The 26,042-nt window shown below is 36.5% G+C and overlaps 1 protein-coding gene across 9 annotated transcripts in view; it reads left to right on the top strand.

Annotated features, from left to right (window-relative positions):
- The first annotated feature begins 504 nt into the window (after positions 1-504).
- Positions 505-26,042, top strand: part of lrrfip2 (leucine rich repeat (in FLII) interacting protein 2) — a 30,087-nt gene continuing 4,549 nt past the window's right edge. Inside the window, exons 1-19 of one of the 9 annotated variants that reach the window (XM_051916912.1) lie at positions 505-877; positions 1,934-2,085; positions 11,193-11,279; positions 12,356-12,412; positions 13,394-13,447; positions 13,558-13,605; positions 13,948-14,025; positions 15,717-15,761; positions 17,855-17,917; positions 18,075-18,161; positions 18,416-18,463; positions 18,603-18,650; positions 18,737-18,793; positions 21,073-21,138; positions 21,310-21,423; positions 22,338-22,382; positions 22,749-22,883; positions 24,374-24,445; positions 25,819-25,989. In XM_051916912.1, coding sequence (XP_051772872.1) covers positions 1,996-2,085; positions 11,193-11,279; positions 12,356-12,412; positions 13,394-13,447; positions 13,558-13,605; positions 13,948-14,025; positions 15,717-15,761; positions 17,855-17,917; positions 18,075-18,161; positions 18,416-18,463; positions 18,603-18,650; positions 18,737-18,793; positions 21,073-21,138; positions 21,310-21,423; positions 22,338-22,382; positions 22,749-22,883; positions 24,374-24,445; positions 25,819-25,989 — 1,365 coding nt within the window. In that variant the 5' untranslated portion in view covers positions 505-877; positions 1,934-1,995. The remainder of the gene's footprint in view (positions 878-1,933; positions 2,086-11,192; positions 11,280-12,355; positions 12,413-13,393; positions 13,448-13,557; positions 13,606-13,947; positions 14,026-15,716; positions 15,762-17,854; positions 17,918-18,074; positions 18,162-18,415; positions 18,464-18,602; positions 18,651-18,736; positions 18,794-21,072; positions 21,139-21,309; positions 21,424-22,337; positions 22,383-22,748; positions 22,884-24,373; positions 24,446-25,818; positions 25,990-26,042) is intronic. The other 8 variants (XM_051916916.1, XM_051916914.1, XM_051916913.1 and 5 more) reach the window with 8 other exon arrangements.

The raw sequence follows: 26,042 nt of genomic DNA, 5'->3' as shown, positions 1-26,042 counted from the left end.
AAAATACTAAATCAACTATTTATATATAGTATTATTTTTCTTTTTATTTATTATTTGCTGTTTTTAACTTTATTTTTATTCTTTTAAGCTTATTTTATTTATTCATTCATTCATATCCACATGTCTGTTACTGTTAGCACTATGACAATATTTTGAAATCAACAGCTAGAGGTCACTATTGGACTGGAAATGTAACACAAAACTGCATTCTGTGGTGTTGTAAATACATTAAGAAATCAGAAATTATTATTATTAAGATTTCTCCATGAAATTCGTTAGATGTAGGTAGGGCCTAGAGTTTTATTATTGTTATTGAATAACAAGTACATGAACAATATAGCTAATCATGTATAGTCTAAACAGTAAAAATAAAAACCAATAAAAATAATTGCTGAGGAATGGATAATATTATTACACAACGACATGAAAGGTGTCATTCTGTACAATCTGAATAGCTTTCTGCTTAGGGGACAAGAGTTGTTTAGGCGTGTTCGAAGGCCACGCCCCTTTTTTCCAACATCCGGGACTTTCAGCGCGAAGCTGGAAAAAAACACTTCAGACTCTCAAGAACGACAATAAACGTAGAGTGTATCGGCTTTTCTCGCCATTTACTGCCTTTTTTAAAAGAAATTAAACTTATACTAACGGTGGTACGCTGCTTTTAAGCCTCTTGTGACTTAACTTGAGCCGTTTTCTTGGGAAAGTTTGAGGTGACGGACAGTGTCAGTTTGTGGCTGTCACGCAGGCACGCGCGCGCTCCCTCAAACAGCCGCGCGCACGTGCACACTCGCTCTCACTGGTCAGCGGGAACGCGCCTCGGGTCCCAGTCAGTCAGAACCGACCCGAGTCTCGAGCGGAATAGTGACGGACAGAAACGGTAAGAAACCGGCACTTACGGAACCAACTGTCATGAAAGTCCAGGCAGGTCACTAAAATGTAATGTGTGAATTAACGGCACGAGATTTGAGTGACATTTACACACTTTATTCCTTTGAGGACAAGCTAGCAGGCTAACCGCTAACTAGAGTCATAAATATTGAATATTACTTAGCATATTTATCAGTTATAATATTTACATACATTTAGCTTTGTGTAGTGGATACTAAATGTATTTAATGTCGAAGCTTACTTGTTATTTATTTGTTTTTTTGGGAAAATAAAGTGCTTTAAGTTAGTCTGTCACGCTGCTGAATGAATGTTGGTTTATATTTAGCACCTGAGCAGAAATATCAATACAAATATAGATTTTTATTTATAAATGTATCTACATTGAAATGTTATTATAATATCCTGACGCATTCAACACGGGTTTATATACATGATACGGACAAGCATGATATTGTACGCACAATTCTTTGGTTAAACTACTTAACATTCAAAGTATTATTTGTCTATGTAAATGAAGTGTGTATTAAAAGTTATTGTATAAACTAATAAGCTGACAAAAGAGCAAAGACGAACTGATGATGCTGCTTTTAAGGAATCAAACACATTAGTCTTCCGTGCCTGTGATATTTCTCTGCTTTGTCACATTATATTATGAGGAGTGTGTTGTGTGTCTGGTGTTAATCAGCTCTGAGTCCAGACACACATGACTAAAGCCTCTATTTGTGGGTGTGTGAGATAGTGTGAGAGGCCAGGCTTATCTAGCCTACATTTGAAATGTTTTATGAAATAATACTAAGATGGCTTGCTGAATTTAGTGGAATAGACCGGCATAGTAAATAAGGACTGCCTATGCAATTTTCTTTACTGTATGTCTTTGCTGTGTATTGTTAGATTGCTTCATTGTCTCAGCAAACTGGTCATTTAAGGTTATGTTTTACACAAATAGGCCGCCTTTCAGAGAGGAGACCGTAAACATCTCATTCAGTGTTTTCTACATGGACTGTCTTAAATTATGACAGCTGCCAATCATTGTCTTCATCTGCAGAATATTAAGCAAGTTGAAGGGAAGCAAGTTGATCTTGATTCAGCTGTGGAGTTGCTGCTGACATGGGGACACCAGGATCAGGACGAAAACGGGCCCCGATTAAAGACCGTTTCTCAGCGGAGGATGAGGCTCTGAGCAGCATCGCCAGAGAGGTAAGAGGTGTTCGCCTGTGACCCCTGTTTATTTCACTGATGTCATCTTGTGGCTGGTGGTTTCCTGCAACCACAATAAAGGAGGCGTTCACCCAGAAATGAAACACCCAGAGTTTTCTCACCCTGATGTTGTTACAATGACTGACTTTACAACAAAAGCATACAGTGATTTTGGATTAAGCAAATAAAAAGAAAATAGTCATACCCTCCACTGCAGCTTTTGAATCTTATTTGCAATTACACATGATACAAGAGAACCAATGACATTTGCTGTCAATGATGTCAAACATTTTTGGAGTTTGATTGCCATTCTATAGACTCTCTCCTTAAGTTTTCCACTGGTATGTAAAAAAAAAAAAAAAAAAAAAAAAAAAATCACACATTTGGAACAACAGGAGAAAATGAAGTAATATTTAGTTTTTCTGTCATTGTATGCATACTTAAGTAGGATGCCTCATTAAAGATATCGAAGAGTACTAAAGGTGCTGTAAACGATTTGATTTTTTGAAAAATCACACAAAAAATGTCCTTACTGCATGCTACACATTACAGGAACATGTGTACCTGTCTCTGTGACAGCTCTAGGCCCTGTAAACAGTAAAAAAAGTACACAGGGTAGCGGCCAACACTTTGTAATCAAAAACTCCTTCCAGCTGTCAATCATTGTGCCTGTCCGGGTTTGCTGACGTTGGATTTGCTGGCATGTCTTCGAAGGGTGTTGTTTTAGAGAGAGGGCGTGTTGTTATGACATCTTAAATAGGGATCCTAACTGTATTTAAGTGACTGTCCAAGATGAAAATATTAACCATGTAAAGCCTGACATATGAAATGGTAGTCAGAAAAATCATTTTTAAATTGGAAGTTTTTTTGTATCATATTTGATACTTCAGGCTTTTATGGCCCATATTGGAAGGATTTGGAGAAAAAACATTGGTTTTATTCAAAGGCCCAAACTGAGCAAAAATATGCAATTTGGTGCAGATATGCAATTTGTGTGTGCGATGCAGAACAGTTATGATTGAGATATGAACAATTAAATATTTTTCAAAAGCCTATTTTATCATATTTGATACGTACATTTAGGGATGCACCGATATGAAAATTTTGACCGATACAATAATCCTTTATATTTCAAAGCCGATAACCGATATATTGGCTGGCCGATAATCCAAATCCAAATTTTTATATAATTTTTTAGAGCATAATTACAAAAACAAAAGTCTCACCATTAAAAGCCATGCCCCAAGCACACAATTGTATCGATGTTCTCATTATAATTTTATGTAGTCTATATGACAGTTGCGCTGCACATGTTGAACTTAACTTATTTTCCTTGTTGAAGTGATTCCAATGATATTTCAAGCAATTCAAAACCATCATAACTAACAGTGCGCATCTCAGCTGAAAGAAAAAAATAATCTATTATTTATCAGCTTTAAAATATTGGCCAAATTTTCCTATCGGGCCGATAACAATGACATTAAAATGAACATGTATCTGCCAATACCGATATGGTGGATGATATATTGTGCATCCCTACTTACATTTTAACATTTTCAAGTCAAGTCACCTTTATTTATATAGCGCTTTATGTTTCTTAAAAAATTATGTATGGCTAACCTAAATTGCTTTAGACCATTAAATGTTCATCTTGAAATATTACTAATAATATTGAAGTTATTCTTACGGTTACTTTTAAAAGATCATTAAAGATTTCACAATAAAAAGACGATACCACGTACACTCAAAAAATGAATTGTTGGATTTACTTAAAATAAAGTGTCAAGTGGTTCCACGCAACTATATTAAGTAATTTGTACAAATAACAATTTAGTTGTATGAACAAAAGAAATTCAAGTAAAGCTGACAAAATTTGTTTGAGTAAATACAACTCATTAAACACTAACATAAACTAACAACATCTTTTCCTTTACTGAAAAACACATAAAATAACACTTTAATCCCTAAATTTACTCTCCTAATGCAGTCCTTTGTAAAGCATGCTGGCAACTACGGATCCACTGCCCAGTTAGTTATGTCAACATTAATTTGTGCGTTTCACTCAGCAATGTTAAGTTGACTGAACAAACACTTAAGTTAAGCTGACAATACTCATTTTTAGTAGAAACAACTCAGTTAAATTAAGTTCATGTAGTTACATGAGTTTTTTTAAGTAATGTGAACAAGGGTGGTTTGAGTGAAACTAACAACAGTGAAAGTTCATTTCTTTGAGTGTACAAGTACCACACCCTGAAGATGGCATTTTTGGAATTATGCTAAAAGGCCCTTTACTTGCTAAAGTATGAATGTTTGTTCAGAGGGCAGAAGGCACAGTATATGATAATATGATATAGTACGCTTTATAGGGTTAAGGTAAACATCTGCTATGTAAGCTCTACACTGTAGTCTGAATTGTTTAAATCTGCATAATATTGTTGGTCAGTCCTTCATAGCTCTTTTGTGATGTGTTGATATGTGGACGTTCAGGTTCTGCCAGTTGGAGCTGCAGCTGATGAAGTTTGACTCACAGCTTGAGCAGGGAGCAGCCAGTATGGACTTGTCTTAGATTTTTCAGCAGCACACATGTGTGAACCCATCACTCTCACAAGTATAAAACTGTGACTGCTATCAGTGCTGTGCTCTGGAACACAAGCTGAAATTAACTTGTATGACCCAAATGTATAATTGCAGAGCCCTCATGTGACCAAATGGGATGACCTTGAACTAAGCCAGATATAAAATCATGAGTGAGAGAGTTTGATGCCTTGTCTTGCATCCTTTTTCATTGTTTGGTTACAGTGTTCATTATATAACCATAACATATGCATTTCTTGTTGCTGTGATACAGCATTAGCTAAAGCACAGCATGCTATTGGCACTTAAAATATCAAAACTAAATAAACTAGTTGACATCACTAATTAATTATTCAGCTGTTGCAGAATTAGTGAACTAGATTTTTTTTTTTTTTTTTTTTTTTTGCAATTCCTTTTAGTCCTTTTAGTTTTTTATGGAATACTGCAGTGTTTATTATTATTATAAATAATTTATCTGTGCACATCATTATATTTTTAATAATCATGTGCCCTTGTAATTTTTCATCCAAAACATTAACTTTCCCTCCCTATTACAGCAACATCTCTTCTCTGATTATGTGTGAACCACATTTCATATAAAGAACAGTATTTTTCTGACATGGTCTAGTAAAGGGAAAAAAACCCTGTGTGTGTCAAGTGTTCAGTGTTTAACTTGAAGGAAATGGAAGGCAGTCATATCCTTTTGATACTGTCATTGTAAAAAGGAGAATTATGCGGCAATATCTCCTAACCTGAATATAGACCATATAAGGATGTATTAAAAGAGGAAACAGAAATCTAATGCTTCAGGGTGTGAATTGTAATGCAGAAGGGAAACTCCAGCCACACTGAAGATGGTTGTTAAATATCTAAATATTTAAGCATTATTTATTCTTGCAGTGAGAGAGATCTGGCATCTTAATCTGTGCATTACTGGAATTCACATACTTCTGAACCCATTGAGTCAGTCACGTGTTTTTACAGTTGAGAGAAGCTGAATTGCATGCTGATCCATTACATTAGGGCATATGCTGCTAGATCTACTGTATCTAAAAGTGCAGGAGTCACTCCACCCATGCAGTCCAAAGATTATGAATCACTGTCTACCTACAGCACACATGAATCCCTTGCTTGTTTCATTGAACCTACCTCTGGATCCACCCATTTCGCGCCTACTGCAGAGGAAACTCCCTAATGGTTAACAGAAATCTCTGTGAACTGAAAGCTTGCTGTTTGATTTGCCTGTGCATGGTCCAGGTTACTTCGGGTAAATTTGAGCCGTGCAACCTCCTATGGAGGTCACTTATGTTACTGGCCACTCTTGTCACTTTGAAATGCCAGTGATTTGCATGGTCTATTAGTCACAAAGCAACAGAATGAGCTAGTCCCCTCATCTTGGAGTATCTAGGGCAAGGTGTGATATTTCTTTAGCTATTTACTGGCTTGGATTGCTGTCTAAGGTTCAAATAGGTCAACATACTTTAGTACTTTTATGCCAGGTTTAATATTCAAAGTGCATACCTACATTATGCATTGACAAAAATAATTTAACATGCAAGGAAAAAAAGTGTATTATTTGTACCTGTATGTTTACATTTTCGTTTAGGATCACTTGTTGTTACTTAAAGTGGAAATACAGCAGTCAGTCAAGTTAAAGGGTTAGTTCACCCAAAAATGAAAATTCTGTCATTAATTACTCACCCTCATGTCGTTCCACACCCGTAAGACCTTCGTTCATCTTCGGAACACAAATTAAGATATTTTTGATAAAATCCGATGGCTCAGTGAGGCCTGCATATCCAGCAAGATCATTTCCTTTTTCAATGCCCAGAAAGCTACTAAAAACATATGTAAAATAGTTCATGTGACTACAGTGGTTCAACCTTAATATTATAAAGCAACAAGAATACTTTTTGTGTGCCAAAAAAAAAAAAAGACTTTATTCAACAGTATCTAGTGATGGGTGATTTCAAAACACTGCTTCATGAAGCTTCCAAGCTTTACGAATCTTTTGTTTCGAATTAGTGGTTCAGAGCACCAAAATCACCTGATTTCAGTAAACAAGGCTTTCTTACGTCATAAGTGTTTCATAATTTCAATAGTTCACGTGACTTTGGCAGTTTGATACGCGTTCCGAACCACTGATTTGAAACAAAAGATTCGTAAAGCTTCAAAGCTTCATGAAGCAGTGTTTTAAAAATCGCCCATTACTAGATATTGTTGAATAAAGTCGCTATTTTGTTGTTTTTTTTGGTGCACAAAAAGTATTCTCGTTGCTTTATAATATTAAGGTTGAACCACTGTACTCAAATGAACTGTTTTAAATATATTTAGTACCTTTCTGGGCACTGAAAAAGGAAATGGTCTTGCTGGCAATGGAGGCCTCACTGAGCCATTTGATTTTATCAAAAATATCTTAATTTGTGTTCCAAAGATGAACGAAGGGCTTATGGGTTTGGAACGACATAAGGGTGAGTAATTAATGACAGAATTTTCATTTTTGGGTGAACTAACCCTTTAACATTATTTAGTAAATTGATGTCCACTGTAATCAAAGATTATATAACAAACATGATAAATGTAACCATTTAAAAAATAAATAAATAAATAAAAAGTATTTTGCTTTTGTAGCAAGGGCACCACCATCTTGCAGTACTACAACCTGTGACGTCAAGGGGTTGGTTGGCTTTGTTAGATTAATGAAGGTTATTATAGTTTCGATTCTGCTCTTTGAATTTTTGGCTTAGTTGCTGCAATCGTTACTTGTAATGGATAAACTCATAATATCTGTTGCCAAGTACAAGACCAATAGAGTGCTATTTGCAAGGCAATTCCGGGCGCCTATAAAAAATAGGCAAACAAAAATAAGTCAAGATTCCAACAGTGAAGGAAAAGTTGGTTAAAAACTTTATTTCACAGAATTGCAAAAGGATTAAAAAAAGATGGCAAGGAAGATGACGGGATTAGGGATAATGTATGGAATCCTTATTGGTAAATGTGGAGTCACTGTAATGGTTGTGATTCAGTTTAATTCCTGACAGTCATTTTGGCAACAAATCTGGATGCAGTAGGACTGATTGTGTGTCCGGGAAGTGAAGCATTACTGTTCTCCGTTTCAGAGGTAGTTGCGCTTGTCCTTTGCTTTAAAGGCTAATTCACACAGCGCAGAGAAACACCAACAAATATGTTGGTCATTGGATTTAGAATTTTATGAAAAATAACTGTCATGTTCACACTGCCCCAGCAGACACTGACAAACGCTGATTGAATATGTTCAGTCGTGTGAAAGCAAACCCTGACCTACGCCAATAGACGCCAAAGGGGTAACGCACAGATTCAACAAAACCCAACAAACGTGTTCATTGGCGTTTGTCTGTACAGTGTGAATTGACCTTAAGACTGTTAAACAAATTTTTACATCCAGGAGCAATGCAATAGTGGCCTCCCTTTTGTCTTCTGATGCCCTGTGACCTTTCCAGTTTCCATCTTTCACTGGCTCTGTCTTTATCTTTAACTATCTGTCCTCCACTGTCTGTCTTTTACTGCCTCTACCGTTGTATCTGTTGAACTCAGGCAAGACAACCAACCATGTAGATGCATGTTAAACGGCAGGACATTTTAACATACAGACTGCACTATAATAACGAACCAGTGCAAATATAGACACTTTGCATTTTATTGTGACCTTCGATAACACAGTTGCAAACATTTTCATATCAGACTTTGATAAGCTTGTGTAGTGTGTCTGTGGAATCTCATTGGTTAGTCCCACTATAGAGCTCACTTGTTCTGCAGAATACAGTAAGACTGTCTCTAATAAATGAACGGCTATGTTGGAGGTTGTGAAGTAAGTGTCTCCCCTCGCTCAGATTTCCTGTTGCAGTCTCATGACGGAGGCTCTGCTGGTCTATAGATAGAGCTGGAGACACTGGGCTCAGCTGAGCTGCTCTGGTGAGCTGGTCAAACTGTCAGACAGCTCAACAGGTGCTGAGCAGAATAATCACACACACACACACACACACACACACACCGAGCCCACCCTCTCTAACCTCACCATATGTTTAAAGATTTGCTGTAAGCCTTGTTTAAATGTTTGCTGTCAGGCTGCATACTTTGCAAAGTCACTGTCTTTTCTGTCAAGGCATAATTGTATTGGAATGTGATGTGATTAATTATTGTGTAGGGTATTAGGAAATGTAAGCAGGTCATATTGCATGTGTGTGTGTGTGTCACATGAGGAATGTGATAGTTAGAAATCTTCCAGCATGTGTTTACCTGGAGTGTGAGTCTGGTGCACTGTGTGTGTTGATCTTAAATTAGACACTGCTGCTGAATCATGTTTGTTGTTTTTTCATCTAGCGAAAGATGGTGTAAGTGCGTTCAGCTGTATTTCTGATAGACGTGAATTATAGACCAGCCCCATCACTTCTTCCACATCCCCTCACTTACCAAACCCCACCCTCCAAAGACATGTCAGCAACCTGAACATTTAAAAGCTGAAAAGAGTGCTGTCACAGGGACAGGTGTGGTTTCCCAGGACACCCATTTGAGTGATTTGTGTCAGGACTCTTAGATTCCTTCTTTCAAGCCAACAATCCAGTGAAGTTTAATATGCCCACCCAGCCATGGTTTCTCTCTTCTTATAACATGTCCATCTATGTATTATGAAGCAGTTGCTTCCCCAACTGTGGATGCATGGAAAATATGACTGTTCCTCCTCTTTTTTGTTTTACTTATTGGTGTTTTGGGGCATTTATTTATAGGACTATAGAGAGACAGGAAAGTTGAGGGAGAAAGATTGCCAATAGGATGGAGACACGACTCTGGTTTGAATATTATAGGTCCCGTGAGCCAGCTGCTCTTATACATATCATCAGCATGTACTCTATCCACAACTCTGACGACTGTTCTTGTTATGATTGCTGACTTTTGAACCGTCAGCCTTAAATGCCACCAACAGTTGAGAATGCAGTGACGAAGCAGAATTATACAGAATATTAGAGCTGCACGATTATGACAAAAATCATAATTTTCGTTTATTCACTTGAAATTGTAATTGGGATTATTAATTACGATTATCATAATTTACATTGAATGATGTTTTGAATAGCTTTATACCATTGTTTGAAGCAACTGCATGCCATATTTTTTATGTAAAAAAAAAAAAAACAAGCTAAAAACACTCTTCCTGAATTTTTTTTATTGCTTTTCTATATCACTAAGCTTCAAATGTCAACTAATAATAATAAGAAGTTTTATTTATATAGCACCTTTCCAGGGCTCAAGGACACTTTACAATGTACATTTAACAAGGAAGAAATAATACTAGTAGAGTAGACAATTATGACAAACAATAATTAGAAGATACAGTAAAGAAACATTATATGGACAGGGCAGCATACAGTAGAATAGAATCAAGCACAACAAAATACAAAACAGAACTTAGACATAACATAACATTCAGAGAATTATCAACTGTACATTGTAAAATAAACTAAAATAAGCATACAGGCCATTTTCCTGGTTGCATTTGCACCACCAGTAGGAACTCTGAAGTGACGTAAACTGCGCTTGTTGTTGTGGCTTTTATTTTGACGGCACAACAGACTTTTATTTTAACGGTGCTGAGAACAGCTCAGCCAGAGCCTGAACACACAGTGCTCGCATTCTCTTCATTAGTTTACAATCTGTTTAACAGTCCTGTCTAATACATTATTAGATAAAACTGTTGTACAACGACAGTAGACAGTATATGAAACAGTATTAGCTTTTGCTGTGTGGTTGATGCCCAGTGTCACTAGCTAAGCAGAAATGTATAATCATGTTTCGCTTGGGCCGCTCAGAGTCGCGCTGGATTTTCTCTTCAGCGTAAGGCTGAGAGGTCCATCTATCACTGTTTTCCATGTTTGTAGAGTTAAGTGGAGTAAATATATAGGCTGTGCACACGGCATTTTAAAAATGACCAGTCAGCGTACACTTAATTCACTGGTAGTTCCTTTTGCATTGGGTTAGACCTTTTACACTCTGAAGTAGTCGTGATTCGCCTTTCACAACATAACATGCTTGAAACACACCTCTTAAGCACGGGGAATAATGTAAATGGATATTTTTCTGTAATCGCGCCTTTGAACGATTACGAAATCATGGCATCCGTAATCGTAATAGCGATTAGAAATTCGATTGATTGTGCAGCCCTACTGTATATCAAATAATAAAATTAATTCATAAAATAAATTCATTATTTATCTTTAACTACACTGTAGCTTTTTAACATTGTTTTTAAAATATACACATAGCACATTTGCTCATTTTGCATCGAACAAAAAAAATAATGTGTATTGAGTGAGTGAGCAATGAGACTTCTGCAAGGCGGAGAGTAATCTGACCGATTCATACAGAACCGATGCAGAGTGATGACTGTTTTCCAAAATTGCGGGTCTTGCGTACCATTAAGTGTCCAGACAGAGTGCTTCCTGTTCAGACTGTTTAATGTTACAGCTATTTAGATTAATTCTGTTTTCTCTCATGTGCAGGCGGAGGCTAGACTTGCTGCGAAGAGAGCTGCTCGTGCAGAGGCCCGGGACATCCGAATGCGAGAACTGGAGAGACAGCAGAAAGAGGTGAATTTTACAGAGAACATAAGATAATAAAAGGCACTTGAACTTACTGCCCAAAGAGTGACATAATGTATAGTTTCTCAAGTGCTTCATAACTCTTTTCCTGTGCCTTTGCCCAAACCCAAAACCATGCCTATGTGTTTACTATACTTATTACATTTAGGTCTGTTGACCTGCAGATCTGCCCTTCACTGATCCTCTGTTCCAAAACCTAGTGAACTGCATGTATAGGCAGCATTGTAAGGCATTATAAGCACACCTTTAATCTGCAGCAAATTGATGCAGCATTGCATATATCCTTCATGGAGAAGGAAAACCCATAATGCATTGCAATGGGCCATTACCTTAGAAAAATGATGTAAAACTCTATTGAAATATTGAGCAGAGTCTCTTGTATGCTGAACACTATTAGTATAATGTGTGGGAATGCTGACTATTTAGCTTTGTTCTAAATCGATCACTTATGAGGTTTCATTTCAGTTAGGATGATGCCTACATATGCAGTAAAGAGCAAGGCAGCTCACTTGGTTTTGGAACAAAGTCTCTGTAATTCGTTCAGAATGTGCCTGATCTTCTACAGACTATCACCTCTCTTTTGATGCATTGAAGCCAAAGCTGAAAGATTATTTTTAGAGATCTTCTGAGTGGCTTTTTGAGTAATTTGCTTGTCTGTTTTAAGCATTTTTGTTCAGAAGTACGACTGTGTTTACAAATAGTTCCAGATTCGAAACCCAGATTTAGCTTGCTGACTGACTAAGCTCATAAGTGGAAACAGGCCCTAGACAATACAATGTGTTTTCAATGGTTGCAGACACATGTGAATGATTCAGTTATCGATGTCAGCTGTATCTGTCAGTATTTTCTGTACTTGTGAGTTCCTACACTCACAGACCTTTTGGAAGAATATGTTTACATAGTTTCAGTATGTGTAATTGCATCTTAATAGGTTTATTCATCATTGTCTTTGTTTGTGAAATGTTTAGTGAAAAGAAATTCACAAGTACCAAGCAATCCACTGTCACATTGAAGTGCAATAGAAGTCTTTGTGTTTGTCTCGTGGCTGTCTCTCTCTCTCACAGCTGTCTTACCATCAGCACTCCTCTAGCAGGAAATGGGGGCAAATCCACCAATGGATGGTATGAGAAAGATTAGACCAGTTTGAACATGCATGTACTTTTGCCTTTAACTAATAAAGAGCTTTCAGATGGGAGTGTACTAGCTGTATTCTCTTACACTCAGTTGTTTATATGTGGCTTACAAGCATGTTTTGTGAATATTACTTGTGCTCTTTTGAATTTATAAAAGAGCCCTTGTGGTCTGGTTGTTGTTTAAAAATAGTATTCTGTTAGGATGGCATTGGATTCACTTTGTCATGAGTTTTTTTTTGTTTTTTTTTTGCCCATGATCTGTTGTGTGTGTGTATATTACAGTAAAATCTGACCTAACTGTTTAAATTTGTCTTCATAAAACTATAAGCTATAGGTGGCATTTGCTTTATGGTCTGGGTGATATATTCCTGATGTATTTGCAGTTTGTGAACATCACAATGATTTTACATTTTTACATTTTTATTTAGAGATGATTAATAGCAGCAGATGATTAATTTTATTTTATTTTTTTTATGAATGTTTTCAAAACCCTGCACTGTATTTTTTTATCTATTAAATTGTTTATTTTATCATGATTTTTATATTGGTGCATGTCAATGAGAATTTTTTAATTTTTATTTTAATGAATAATCAAAGTAAATTAATTGTAATGTTCATTCAGTGAATAACATTGTGGAAAATACACAATGATTTATTTTGAGCTAGATAAATAATATTTAACTGCATTAGTAAAAGCAAATGCATAAATATCAAGATTTTGTATTTTGTCAAAAGGGTAAAAATTGAGGGCTTTTTTAGTTTTATTGCCCATCCCCTATTGTCATATTGCTTGCTAGTAAGCTTGCATGCTTGCCCTGAAATTTGAACAGGCCTTATCCTTGCAGAATATCAGCATGTTAAGTGTGTTTACAGTTTGTTTAGGACTGCCGGTGAAGACTAACACTAACAGCCTAAAACATGCAGCGTTCTTTTGTTTATATTCAATCTCCTTCATTCTCTTGATCTCAGGCTGATTCAGAAAAGGCCCGTCATGGTCATCATTCCAGTAGCCACAGCCGACGGGTCTGTATCTGCTGATGTTGCTGTCGTTTTCCTGCTCTTTCTTCTGCTCTTTCTCATTTTTTTTCTTTCTTTTGTCTTATTCCTTTGTTCTCCTAATCTCTCATTAACAGGGTTTAAATGATGACACAGCATCGGTTCGGAGTGTCGGAAGTTATAGGGTGTGTGATTCTGGACTTTATGAAAGTGCATTCAGTTCTCATTTTTCTTATGAAGAAATATTGCTCAATTTCAGAACCTGTGTATAGTAATATTTACCCACAAGCCAGTGTGAAATCGATCATATTGGAGACATTTGAATAATTATAATTGTTTAATTTGAAATATTAGTACCTGGCATGCAAATAGAAACCTGCCACAGTATTCAGCATATATTCAGCATCAGATTATATTGATCCAAAAATCACAAACAATTGGAGAGTAGTTTTAAATTGCAGTTTTGGGGAGTAGTTTTGAAATTGCAAATTAATGTTTGCCTACTGGATTTCTCTCTACTTTCAAAGTCAAATTCGTCTTTACGAGACTTGAGCAGTTCTCATCACTCCAGTCGGGTTAGTTCTTCCAGGAGAAGAGACTTGGTGGTACGTCACTGTGTGTGTGTTTTCTCCAGGCATTGTAGTGTGTGTTTTGGCAACATTGTTTTGTCTTTTGTGACTGTCATGACTCTCTAAATTAGACTACTGTACTGTATACTAACATTAGATTGACAATCTTGGCCACAGAAAGCTTGTCTATGTAACACCTAATTTAGCTTCTATTTTATTGAAATTATTTAATTCTAAATAGTGCTCCCCCCAACTAAAGATTTTCCTAGTCGACTGTGAGTTGTTCATTTAAGCCATTAGTTGGGGGTGAAATACTAAACCATAATATTGACCATTTAAAATATAAATTAAGCTCTCCAGGCTGCACTCGCATAAAGCTTGCTGCAGCAGCATGGCAAACATCATGAACGCTAAATAAAGTGATCAGGTTGATGTGCGTGTTTATACTGTATGTCACAAGCTTCTAAACGAAATTGATTTTCTGACATGCGCGCACTGCACAAATATACAGTTTCCAGCTGTTTGTGCATAATAACCATTCTTCTACATTAGTTCTTTGTTTGTTTTAAACAGACTTAATATTTATCCATTTCTGGTCATAATTTGGAGACAATGAGCATAGGAACTGTTGTGCCTTGCTGCTTATCACGCAGTAAAAATGCCCCTCCCTGTGGCCAAAACCAGTTGTCTGTGGATGAGAGCATGAAACAAGGGCTTGTGGGACGTTGTCCTGCTCCACAGACGCTGAGTAAAAAGAGAATTTTAGAATGATAAGGCACTCATTTGACACTTTATTCAACAGGAAGAACATCCCCTTTCCACGCGTCATACGTCATTACGCTATTTCTACGTCATCGCACATTCGCAGTACTTTCCGGTTTCAGTTTTCAATCCGATCAAGTGTTTACATGCCCTCTTGATCGGATTAGAAAGGAATAAACCTCTTCCAATCTAATCTAAATTTCATTCGGATCGAGCTCAATCAGATCGATTAAGGTGTTTACATGGAGTTTCAGTCCGATTGAGCCGTCAATCCGATTACTTACGGATTATTTGGTTGCATGTAAACGTAGCTCGTGAAGACAGCCTTTGCAAAGATCCACTTCGATGCCGTGAACATCGAAGTTAAGTTAAATATGACGTGCAGTAAGCGCTGTACTAATTTAGCTTCCACACTCCTCATGAACACTTGGATATGACCCTAAAATAGCACACATTTATTTCATTAGTTTTCTTCTGTCTAACTAATTAAAATTTAGTCAGCCAAGCCTCTTTTCATCGACTAACGTTTAGTCGACTATTAGGGGGCAGACCTAATTCTAAAGCTGATTATTAATAAAGATATACAGGGTTCCCATGTTCATGGAAAACCTACAAATAAGCAGATTTTAAAATTATGATGTTCATACATGGAAAAGATGGTGAAAAGGCAGCTTAAGAATAAAGAAAAGAGCCACATTTGATTTGCATGTAGGTTACTTCAAGATTGATATAGCCATTACAGGCAATTTTGTGCTTTTGATGACTAGCACAGTTGAGTGGTTTTATATATATGAAATATAACTGCACTGACTCGTCGTGGCACTAACACAAAAAGGTCTTTGGTTGTGATCTGACATAACGCTCCCTTATTAGCACACATGGCATGTCTGCAGCATGGATTAATTCACGTTCTACTGTATATCCAGCATAGATTGTGATTGTCTTGACTGCTGTTTTCTCTGCAGTCTGGTGTCTCCAGTAGTTCCTCTTTGAAGAGCTCCCTTTCCACTGTATGTATCTATGCCAGTTTATGTTTATTCTCCATTGAGTGTCAGTAGTTCTGCATTTAAGTGTTCTGCTGTTTGACTAATATAAGGGGGGATGGTTATTTCCAGCATTCTCCTATGAGAGCGTAGCTGTGTATATCTATGAGTAGATTCTATGGCTGCATGATTAATCAGAATAAAACTAAAATCATGATTAGGGTTAGTCTTAGTGTGTAGGCCTGTCACGATAACTACTTTTTGTTGTGCGATATATTGCCCCAGAAATAATTGCGATATGCAATATTATTGTCATTTTAAGACCATTTTATGCCACTGAATATATAATCATAATATAACAGCATAATAATGCAAGTAGGCCTACACACTTTCAAATGACAATAAACTAAAGAATATTTAGATACTGGAATTGAAGCGTCAAAAAAATAATAATATTGAATAAATAAGAAATAAATCTTTGCTAAAAAAAACTGCAAAATAACAAGTAGAAAAAAACACTTGCAAATGCACAAAAGGCACTTGTATGGAGATTTTTCATCTACAGGTTTTTCCCTGACCTTATTTTCTCAGTAAAGTAAGGGTGCACGCATTTGTCAGATGTCCATATAAACAAAGACACAGATTTAGCAGTCAGGTATCTGTTTTTATAGAGGCGTGTTTGAAAAACTTCTTTTAACTTGAGCGCCGTGTTTTAGAGCCGCGTCATGCACAAGATGCTGCGAAAGACATGAGTGCAACAGTCAAACAAATACGTTTCCATGGAAAAACGGCGCAGTGGAATGCAAAAGCGCGTTCCCTATGAAAACGAACTAGTTGCTCGCGACTGCCGGGTCCTGAGTGAAACTATGTTTATAGTTTATATTTGCACCAGTGGATTGTGGAAACTGAGTGCATTTGCACTTCTTTTCTTCCAAACTGTCTGTAGTTGTCAGGAAAACACTATAACGACTCGAATGGCACATTTTTCCACCTGTCGATGTCAGCTCTGTGTATGAAGGAGCTTCCTGAGCCCCGCTTTCGCCTCGGAGAGCAGATGAGATGACAGAGGCAGCGCGATCGGCAAAATGTCGGTGACATTTATTTTTGTGTAAACATCATGTGCAATATATCGCGTCACCAAAAATTATCGAGGTCATGTCCATATATTGTGCGATAAGTTGATTATCGACTATCGCGACAGGCCTATTAGTGTGATTATCAAATTGCAAAGGCTGTGATTTAATACATGCGCTGCATGTTTCAGAGTGAAGTGTGGCGCTGTGTCCTTTTACATGCGAGCAGCTTATGATCCATGTTTTCAGTGTCTCAGAGCGGCTCTGTTTGCAGAAATTGCTGCTCCACACAAACTCATCTCTGCATCTGCCCTGAGTTTGGGTCGCTTATAACGTACATTTGGGAATACAATGTGCCAGCCACTTCCCAAACTTGTAATGAGAATTGCTTATAAACCAACTGTTTATAAGCAAGTAGAGAAGCTTTAAGAGCTCCCTGTGTTTTTCTGCCAAAAAAACCCTCTATGGATTAATGTGTAAAAAATGAAGAAAATAAGTCCGCCACATTTTGGCATTACATTTTCATTTATTCACTTAGCAGAAGCTTTTATACAAAGCCACTTACAAATGTGTTTCAGCAATCTTATAGAGGCAACACGAGTAGTGCTATACAAAAGTTTTAAACATAAAACACAGTGAAAAACATAGAAGAATTTTTTTAATAATATTAGTTATGTACATTTACAGCTGTACTGTAGAATAAAATGATTATATTATTTTTCTTAAATGCTCATTTTTTATTTTACAGCGAAATATTTCAATAGTAATGTTTCTTTATATGTTAATTTATTTTATTTTATTTAATAATTATAAAAAAAAAAAAAAATTGCCATTTTGTTTGGCCAAATTGCACAGCCTTACAAACAACCACAGCAAACCTGGAGCTTTTTTTTTAAAATCACATTTAAATCACAGTTATAAATTTTTCAGACAAATCGAAATTAGGCTTTATCCCTAAAATTGTACAGCCCTACTAGATTCTGTTGCTTCCAAAATGAAGCCTATGAGTAAGGAAAAACTTTACCTGTTTGTGCTCTTTTCTTCCAGAGCTCTGTATATAATGATCTTCACAAAAAACATGTTGGCAGTAGCTCCAAAAAGGACCTTCTGGTTAGTTCTGATCAACATCCTGAACTCAAGTGCTGCTTTATTCTTCATGCGTCATCTTGAACATGTTCTTACTGGTTAAGAGCATGATATTTGAAAATAATAACTACTATGTCAGATATCTATGTTTATTTTCCATTGCTTTACACCATTTCCTTAGACTGGATTGTATCATGACCAAAGAAACTACACCAGCTTAAAGAACTCCAAACCTCCTCCCTCTACTGTCTCTGCCTATACACCACGGGTTTGTCTGCTTCCTTTCTGCGTGTTTAATACTCTCACATTGCAAAACTTTTGTAGGAAACATATTTAAGTCTTCCTGGAAAGATCCTACTTGTATGATATAATGTATGTAGTTCATTTCTAAGTCTAGTCAATGTCTTTATTCCAGTTTTGGTTGTTCCCACTGTTTTAAAAGCTAGTCTGGCATCATCTGTTTGATTCAGTGGTATAGTAGAGATATCTGACAGCTGTTGATTGTTGTTTGACCTCTTACAGGCTCTGTCCAGCAGCAGTTCTGCAGGTCTGATGCGCAGCTGTAGTGTGGTCAGTCTGATTTTTTTTAGTACATCTGCCATGTGATCGGATGTGATAAAACCCCACTGATCACGTGCAAGCAACTGTGGTGTTTTATAAGCCTCTTTGTCATCTGTACATTTCAAAATTGTGAGATCTGTTTTCACAGGCCTCCATATATGACGATGGTCTGTATGGTTCATATAGTTCCAGAGCTGTAAGTGATGCCATAGTATATATTTTGAAATAATATTCATATCCCTGCAGCAGCGTTAGCTCAGTGGTCAGTGTTTTTCCCTGCAGCCCTCTGAATGCAGCTGGTACTCTTCTGGTGCCAGCTCCACCCGCAGCAGCCCTATGGTGAGCGTTGCATGTGTCTAGAGCTGCAGCATGACACGCAGCAGCTGCTCATGCATGTGTTGATTCTGAAACGCCAGTGTGTGTTTAACTATATTATACACTCGGTCAGGTAATTCACCTTTTGAAAGTAGATGTTCCCTCTAGTCTAACTCCAGGTATTGAACTTCAGCGTGTAACTCATCCTGCATTATGATGTGCTACGAACATGAACGATACCTAACATTTTAAGGAAAGGTGTGCCATTACTTTTCTAAGTCATTGAACTTAAGGTTTATGAAAAAACCCTTCACAGATCTACACTGAAACAGTGTTGTCAAAAATATTGATATTTCGATATGTATATCGATACTGCATTGGAATCGTTTCATATATTTCAGTATCGATACACCGATACCAGCTGCACTTTCTTGCTTTGAAGATTTCCTGCAGATTTCACGCTCACATCCGAAGCGCGCACACATAATACAAGTGTCAAAATGAGGTCTTTTTTGTGGCTTATTAATGGGTCAAATACACTCAAAAATAATGTCACAGTGCCCATCTTGGTATGTATTAACGTAAGTACAGTCATAAACAGTTCAGGAAGAATGTGTAACAGTATTTTGGATCCGTGTGTACATCAAGTCTCAAAGGGACAGCAGCCTAATAAATGTGCCGCTCTCTGTTGTTAATGTTAATCAAACAAAAAACAAAGAGAAAATCACTTACTGCTCTTGACTGATTAACTTGTGTAACTTTGATTAATCTGTATTTAATTTTTTCAATGAAGATTATTGATTACTTTGTTTACTTGAATACTACTGTTAAAAACTACCTGAAAAAAATAAAGCAGTCTATTTCATTTGTATCTTTATTCTATTGTATTTATTTGTGCTATTGTTAGTAATTTGCTTATTTGTTCTTACATTTTTTATTACATGTCTTTCCTAAATTCAATTTACCATTTGAAATCAAGCTTCCTTGTGCTGTGTGTAAGCTATTGCAACAAAATTACCCCACTGTAAAAACAAATACGCTGAGAAAAAAAGCTTAAAAGCTTTATCAAATAAAGTGATCTCTTCAGAAGAATTTTTTGATTGCCTAGACTTTCAATAGATGGACAAAAACAAATAATATTAAAAATATCTATATGACAGTATATGCAGCATTTTTACCTGTGGCATCGAAAATGGTATCGAACATCGATACTTTTCAAGGTATCGTATCGAAGTTAGAAATTCCAGTATCGTAAGTCGTGACAACACTACACTGAAGCAGGGATGAGCTATATACTACCGTTCAGAAGTTTGTGGTTAAGATTTAAGACATAGTAACACTCTGGCAACCAATCACCTCATGACGACAAATTTGTAATGTGCCTTTATTCCATGAGGCCACGGGAGCTGAAAAGCTGTCGAATTTGAAATGTTAGAGAGGGAAATTTAAGACAAATGGCTTTTCAAGTGTAAGTGCTTGTAAGTACCCAGAAATTTGTCCCTCGTGATTTTTGGTCCCACTTTATATTAGGTGGCCTTAACTACTATGTACTTTTAAATTAATCATACAATACAATGCACTTATTGTGTACATACATGTTTTTACATTGTACTTATATTTTAAAAAATACCTGCATATAATTACATCTGTAATTAATTTCTGTAATTTACATTTATAATTACACAGTTGACCCTTCTCTTACACCTTAACCCACCCTTAAACCTACCCATACCAAAAAACCTGTCCCTAACCTTACCCATATCCCACCTCAATAGCAGCAAAAGTGTTTAGCAATACAATATGAACACAAGTACATGAACTTATTTTTTGATGTAAGTACATAGTAGTTAAGGCCACTTAATATAAAGTGGGACCAAATTGTTTAACAGCACCTGAGTGAATTATCTTTGTGGTTGTTGTTGGCTTGGTCAGAGAACATCCCGGTCAAAGGATAAAGCCATCAATGTATTAAAAAGTATAAATTCTTCATTGCATTCAGTGCATAATCTGAAAGTTTGAAAATCTGGATGCATCAGTGGTGTTTTGACAGTTTGTTCTCTGAAGGTGGGACAGGAATGCAGCCGGTGCCTTTGTTACTGATGTGGTGCATTTACCTAAACATCTTAGGCAGCAATGACATTGTTTGATGACTTGTCACTAATACGAATGGAGTGCTATTAAAAGAGTGACTTTTTCCTTGAAATGGTTGCGTGCTCTGCTTAAATCATGACAGATGGTTTTTGGTTTTATTTCCTGTGCAATGTACTTTTCTTCTCTGTAATCACCCTTTTTTAAACTTTTAGTCATCCTCTGATGACGATTCTGTCAGCACTGTGTCCCAAACTCGACGTGGGAGAAGGGATAGTGTGGTGAGCCAGAATAGACACTAATCGCATATGTACTGTTCAGACAACGCAACCACATATTGTTTTCATTAAAACAATAATATATCATAAAAACAACTTTCTTTAGGTTCACCATTGCAACTTCTTTTTTCTTTCTGATGTTCCTTTCTCATGTTCTTGTCTGTCTCTGTGTAGTTGTCTGATTTCTCTGATATCTCTGAGACGGCTGCTGATTATTTCAGCCGCTCTAATCGCAGGGGCAGCATTGTCTCTGATCTTGATGATCTGAGCATCCCAGACTTGGATAGTGTGAGTCAAGACATGCATGAAGTATTAACCGGTGTGACACATTCACTAAAGACCACTGGATGTTGACTTACAGGGATAGGTTATTTATTAAAGTTCCTTTACTTTGCATGGCTTAAAGGGATAGTTCACCCAAAACTGAAATTTACTCACCCTCATGTAGTTCCAAACCTGTATGAGTTTCTTTCTTCTGTTGAACACAAAAGAAGATATTTTAAAGAATGTTGGTAACCAGACAGTTGACGCTAGCCATTGACTTGTATTTTTTTCCCTATTATGGAAGTCAGTGGGGTCCATCAACTATTTGATTACCAACATTATTTAAAATAACTTCTTTTGTGTTAAACAGACGAAAGAAACTCATACAGGTTTGGAACAACATAAGGGTGAGTAAATTATGCCAAAATTTTCATATTTGGGTGAACTATCCCTTAAATACTCAGTCAAAGTAGCAGTAAATTTGGCTGGATGACTGGTTTATTTGTTTTATTCAATGACTGCTTTTAGTAAGGTATCAAATGAAGTTGAATTTTTTCAACTTTCACTTACATGTATTATTCCAACAATAAGTGAATCAGCTATGGACTGCCTTGATCATAACACCGAAAAACATTCCTGTGTAATTACATCTAACCATTATCACTGTTGTGTGTGTATCTGTAACTTGTAAGCATTTGTTTTTAAAGCAGATTTTTGGTCAAGTCTGGCCAGAGCACTGACTCTGGATGTTGCTGGTCAAATTATCATGTGCCATGACATGAGATAGTTATTGGAATTACAGCAAGTAGAATCCCACTAACTTTTTTTAAATCTTACTTTAGGATGAAGGCAAAACCCAGTTAATGGCCATTCAAATTGCGCCAAGTATATATTTCTAGTAGTTTCAATGTGAGTAATGGTGTCTTCTTCTTTTTCAGCTCGATGAGAAATGTGACAAGCAGTTTACAGACACCTTCAGTCGGGTAAGAGGAAGAGAGATCATTTTCCACTTTCCATTGTAGACTGACATTTGACCCATAATTAAGACCGCTAGTTAATTTTACTCTTCTCATTAGGGTAAAGTTAGTCTCTTAGTATTTGGTCAGTATTTTCAGTCAGCATTACAGTATTTCCAGATTGGGAGCTATAGTGGGTTTAAGTGATTTGTTATTGTTGTTGTCCTTACTGATTAAATGCACTACACTGAAAAATGTATGAATGTTATTGCATTTGATGATAAAATATCAAACCAGTTTGGATCTGCAGTCAATAAATGTAACCAGCAGGGGTTAAGGTTGTTGAATCAGCTTTTAATTCATTGTTGATGGGTGTTTGGTGCCCTCCTGCAGCCATCCTCTCGATGTGCCACTCCGGCGCTCTCCGCAGCTGCCCTGGCATCTCTGGGAGGCAGCACTTCTAGAAGGGGCAGTGGAGATGCTGGAAGCGTCATTATGGATGCAGAGGCTTCTCTCAGTGAATTAAGGGTAATTATGTTGTTTATCTGCATAAATACAGTTGATGTTTGCTAGGGGTGAAGGAAAAAATCAATTCACTTATGAATCACGATTCTATCTTCTACCATTTCGCATCGATTCACAAATTTCAAAAATCGATTTTCTAAAGTGTTAAACTTATGTAATTTCACAGCACTTAAAGTTATTGACACATTAGTGTTACTAATCAGAATAAGCCGTGAAAAAAGGACTCAATGTGGTGCTCGCACTGACAGACACACAGCCGAAGCGTGAGCAATGATACCGCCTCTCAGATGCATGCAATCCCGAATTCAGTTCTCTTTCACAGCTTATTGCGCTTGCATGGTCAAATACACACACAATTATGTCAAAATGCACATCATGTGGAGTATTCATGTAAATACAGTCCGTTATGTCCTATGCGAACGTAAACAGTTAGGAGAAAATCGGATGTGTAACAGTATATTAGATTCATGCATTCATTCTTAAAGCCTCATAAACTGTCGTCTGTTTCATTAATGTTAATAAAAAAAAAATCACTCACTGCTTTTGACTGAATCACTTTTGTATCTTTAATATGAATCAGTTTATATTTAATACATACAGTGAAGACTATACAGTGTTTTATTTTGATTTGATTATTCAGTTTCTGTAGTATTTCTTACTACATGACATGTTAAATAAACCTTGGCTACTGTACCTGAAAAACTTAGTTTATTTAATTTGTATTTTTTTTTTTTTTTCTATTGCATTTGTCATATTGTTAGTAATTTGCTTCTTTGTTCCTATTTTTAATATCAAAAATAAAATAAAATTGCCTGCCTTGCTTTATTACAGAATACTGCCAGTCATGTGTATAATGACTGCAGTCAGCTTAAATGACATTTGTTGTGTAATATTGGGTTGACTATAATGGGAAGAAAAACAAAATATATATCAAGGTTCACATTTAATTCAGTGGGATTTTTTCTTCTGCAGTCACACAACTAGACAGTAAACTAGACAGTAAACACAGTAAACTAGAATGAAATCTATGCTTATGTATATATATATATATATCGAGAATCGATTTTTAATCTAATCGTGACCTTAAGAATCGATTTGAATTGAATCATGAGGTACCAAAAGATTCCCACCCCTAATGTTTGCAGTCAGCTGGTTTACAGATTCAACAGAACTCTCTGTAATAGGGATTGCTCAGGGATTTCCTGAAATAGGATGAATCTACCTGCCTTTGAACATATTTTGTGTAAGCATAGAGCATCATACTTTCCTACTGAATGCATTTGATCTCAGAGAATCCACTTGTTCATTTCACAGCATTATTTGGTTTTATTTGTGTGTGTGTTAATGTTTTCGTTTCTTTCCTCTTTGTGTTTGAATGCCTTCGGGAAACTCTTTCCCTTTCTTTATTTGTAAAAATGTACAATCAGAGGTCACCGCTCTGACCTTCAGTGAATGCCAAACCTTTCCCATGATTCATTCATCCATCTCAACAGGACATCTATGATCTAAAGGACCAGATTCAGGATGTAGAGGGCCGATACATGCAGGGTCTTAAAGAGCTGAAGGTAGAGGGTCCTGAGCTAAACGCATGCCTTTCCTCTTCCTCCACTAACCCACCAGACACTTAGCATTCTTTAGTCTGAAAGCATGAGCCTTGCATGTGTCTTTCAATCACTACATAAAGCTTTTTACAGTCACGTTTAGCCCACAGTTGTGTTGCCTGGAGAGGTAATTGCTCCAAAGCGCCGATGTCACATGGAAGTCTTCTGCCTCACTCCAAAGTGCTGTTAAAGAAGATGGAGGAGGACACAGACACACCTTTTACTCTGGATGTTTTCTGGATGTAGAATTTTTAGTGCTTGTCCAGTTCACATTTGGAAGCTATAGAAGCATCAAATAACCTGATACCAGTAAGACCCTGTGAAGGAACTGAACATGAGCAAGTGTTAAATCTGACGTATTTCCAAGTGTAACAGGGTATTGAATAAGAAATGCAGGGAAAGACTTGAATTTATCTATTGAGAAGTGTTTGGATTATAAGAAGTTGCTGTTATATATGCTACTGTTAAAACGTTTGGGGACAGTAAGATTTTTTTTGAAAGAATTAATACTTTCATTCAGCAAGGTTGCTTTAAATTGGTCAAAAAGTGACCGTAAAGATATTTTTTATACTTTTGAACTTTCTATGCATCTGAGAATCCTGATCCTGCATCACAGTTTTTCTACAAAAAAGAATTAAGCAGCTCAAATGTTTTAAACATTGATGATAATAAGTTGTTTTGTGAGCAGCAAATCAGCATATTAGAATGAATTCTGAAGGATCATGTGACACCAAAGACTGGCGTAATGATGCTGAAAATTCAGCTTTGCCATGACAGGAATAAATTTCATATATTCATATTCAAATAGAAAACAGTTCTTTTAAATTATATGAAGATTTCACTATATTTTACTGTATTTTTGATTGAATAAATGCAGCCTTGGTGAACATAAGAAACCTTGTTCTAAAACACTAAAAATCTTATCAACCTCAACCTTTGTACGGTAGTGTACCTGAATGGGAAAGGTGATTGGAGCAAAGGAGCTGAAGAGGAGGAGCAAGTTATTACCTTTTTAAAAAGAGTTACAAAGACAAGCCTTTAAAAAATCACAGTAAGACCAGGACATGAATGTCTATTTAGTAAAAGGGCTCATTTTGATTTCATTTTGACTTAAAAAAAAAAAAAAAACGTTTTATCCAACTTTATATATAGCATTCGGTTGTGTTTCACTTTTACTTCTTCAATTTTTACCTGCACTTCACATTTTTATCTAATCTTAAGTGCAGTGTTCAGAGTGTGCTTTGTTTATTTGCCTGTCATTAAGTTTTGTGGTTTTGCAGTATGTAAAGCTTTTCCTGTACTTTTGTGTTAAGGATTTTTTTTCTCCCTTTCATCAGGAATCTCTGTCAGAAGTGGAGGAGAAATACAAGAAGGCCATGGTATCTAACGCCCAGCTGGACAATGAAAAGGCAAACCTCATCTACCAAGTGGATACACTCAAAGATGTTTTAGAGGAGATGGAAGAGCAAATGTCAGAGCTGCGCAGGGAAACAGAGGAGAAATCAAAGGTGCTTATGCTAAATTTGTCATTTCTAGAAAATTGTTGCTTCATAAAACTGTT

The sequence above is a fragment of the Ctenopharyngodon idella genome, chromosome 13 (genome assembly GCF_019924925.1).
Source record: "Ctenopharyngodon idella isolate HZGC_01 chromosome 13, HZGC01, whole genome shotgun sequence".
NCBI lineage: Eukaryota > Metazoa > Chordata > Actinopteri > Cypriniformes > Xenocyprididae > Ctenopharyngodon > Ctenopharyngodon idella.
The sequence above is the reverse complement of the archived record's forward strand: the minus strand, read 5'-3'. Positions and strand labels throughout refer to the sequence as shown.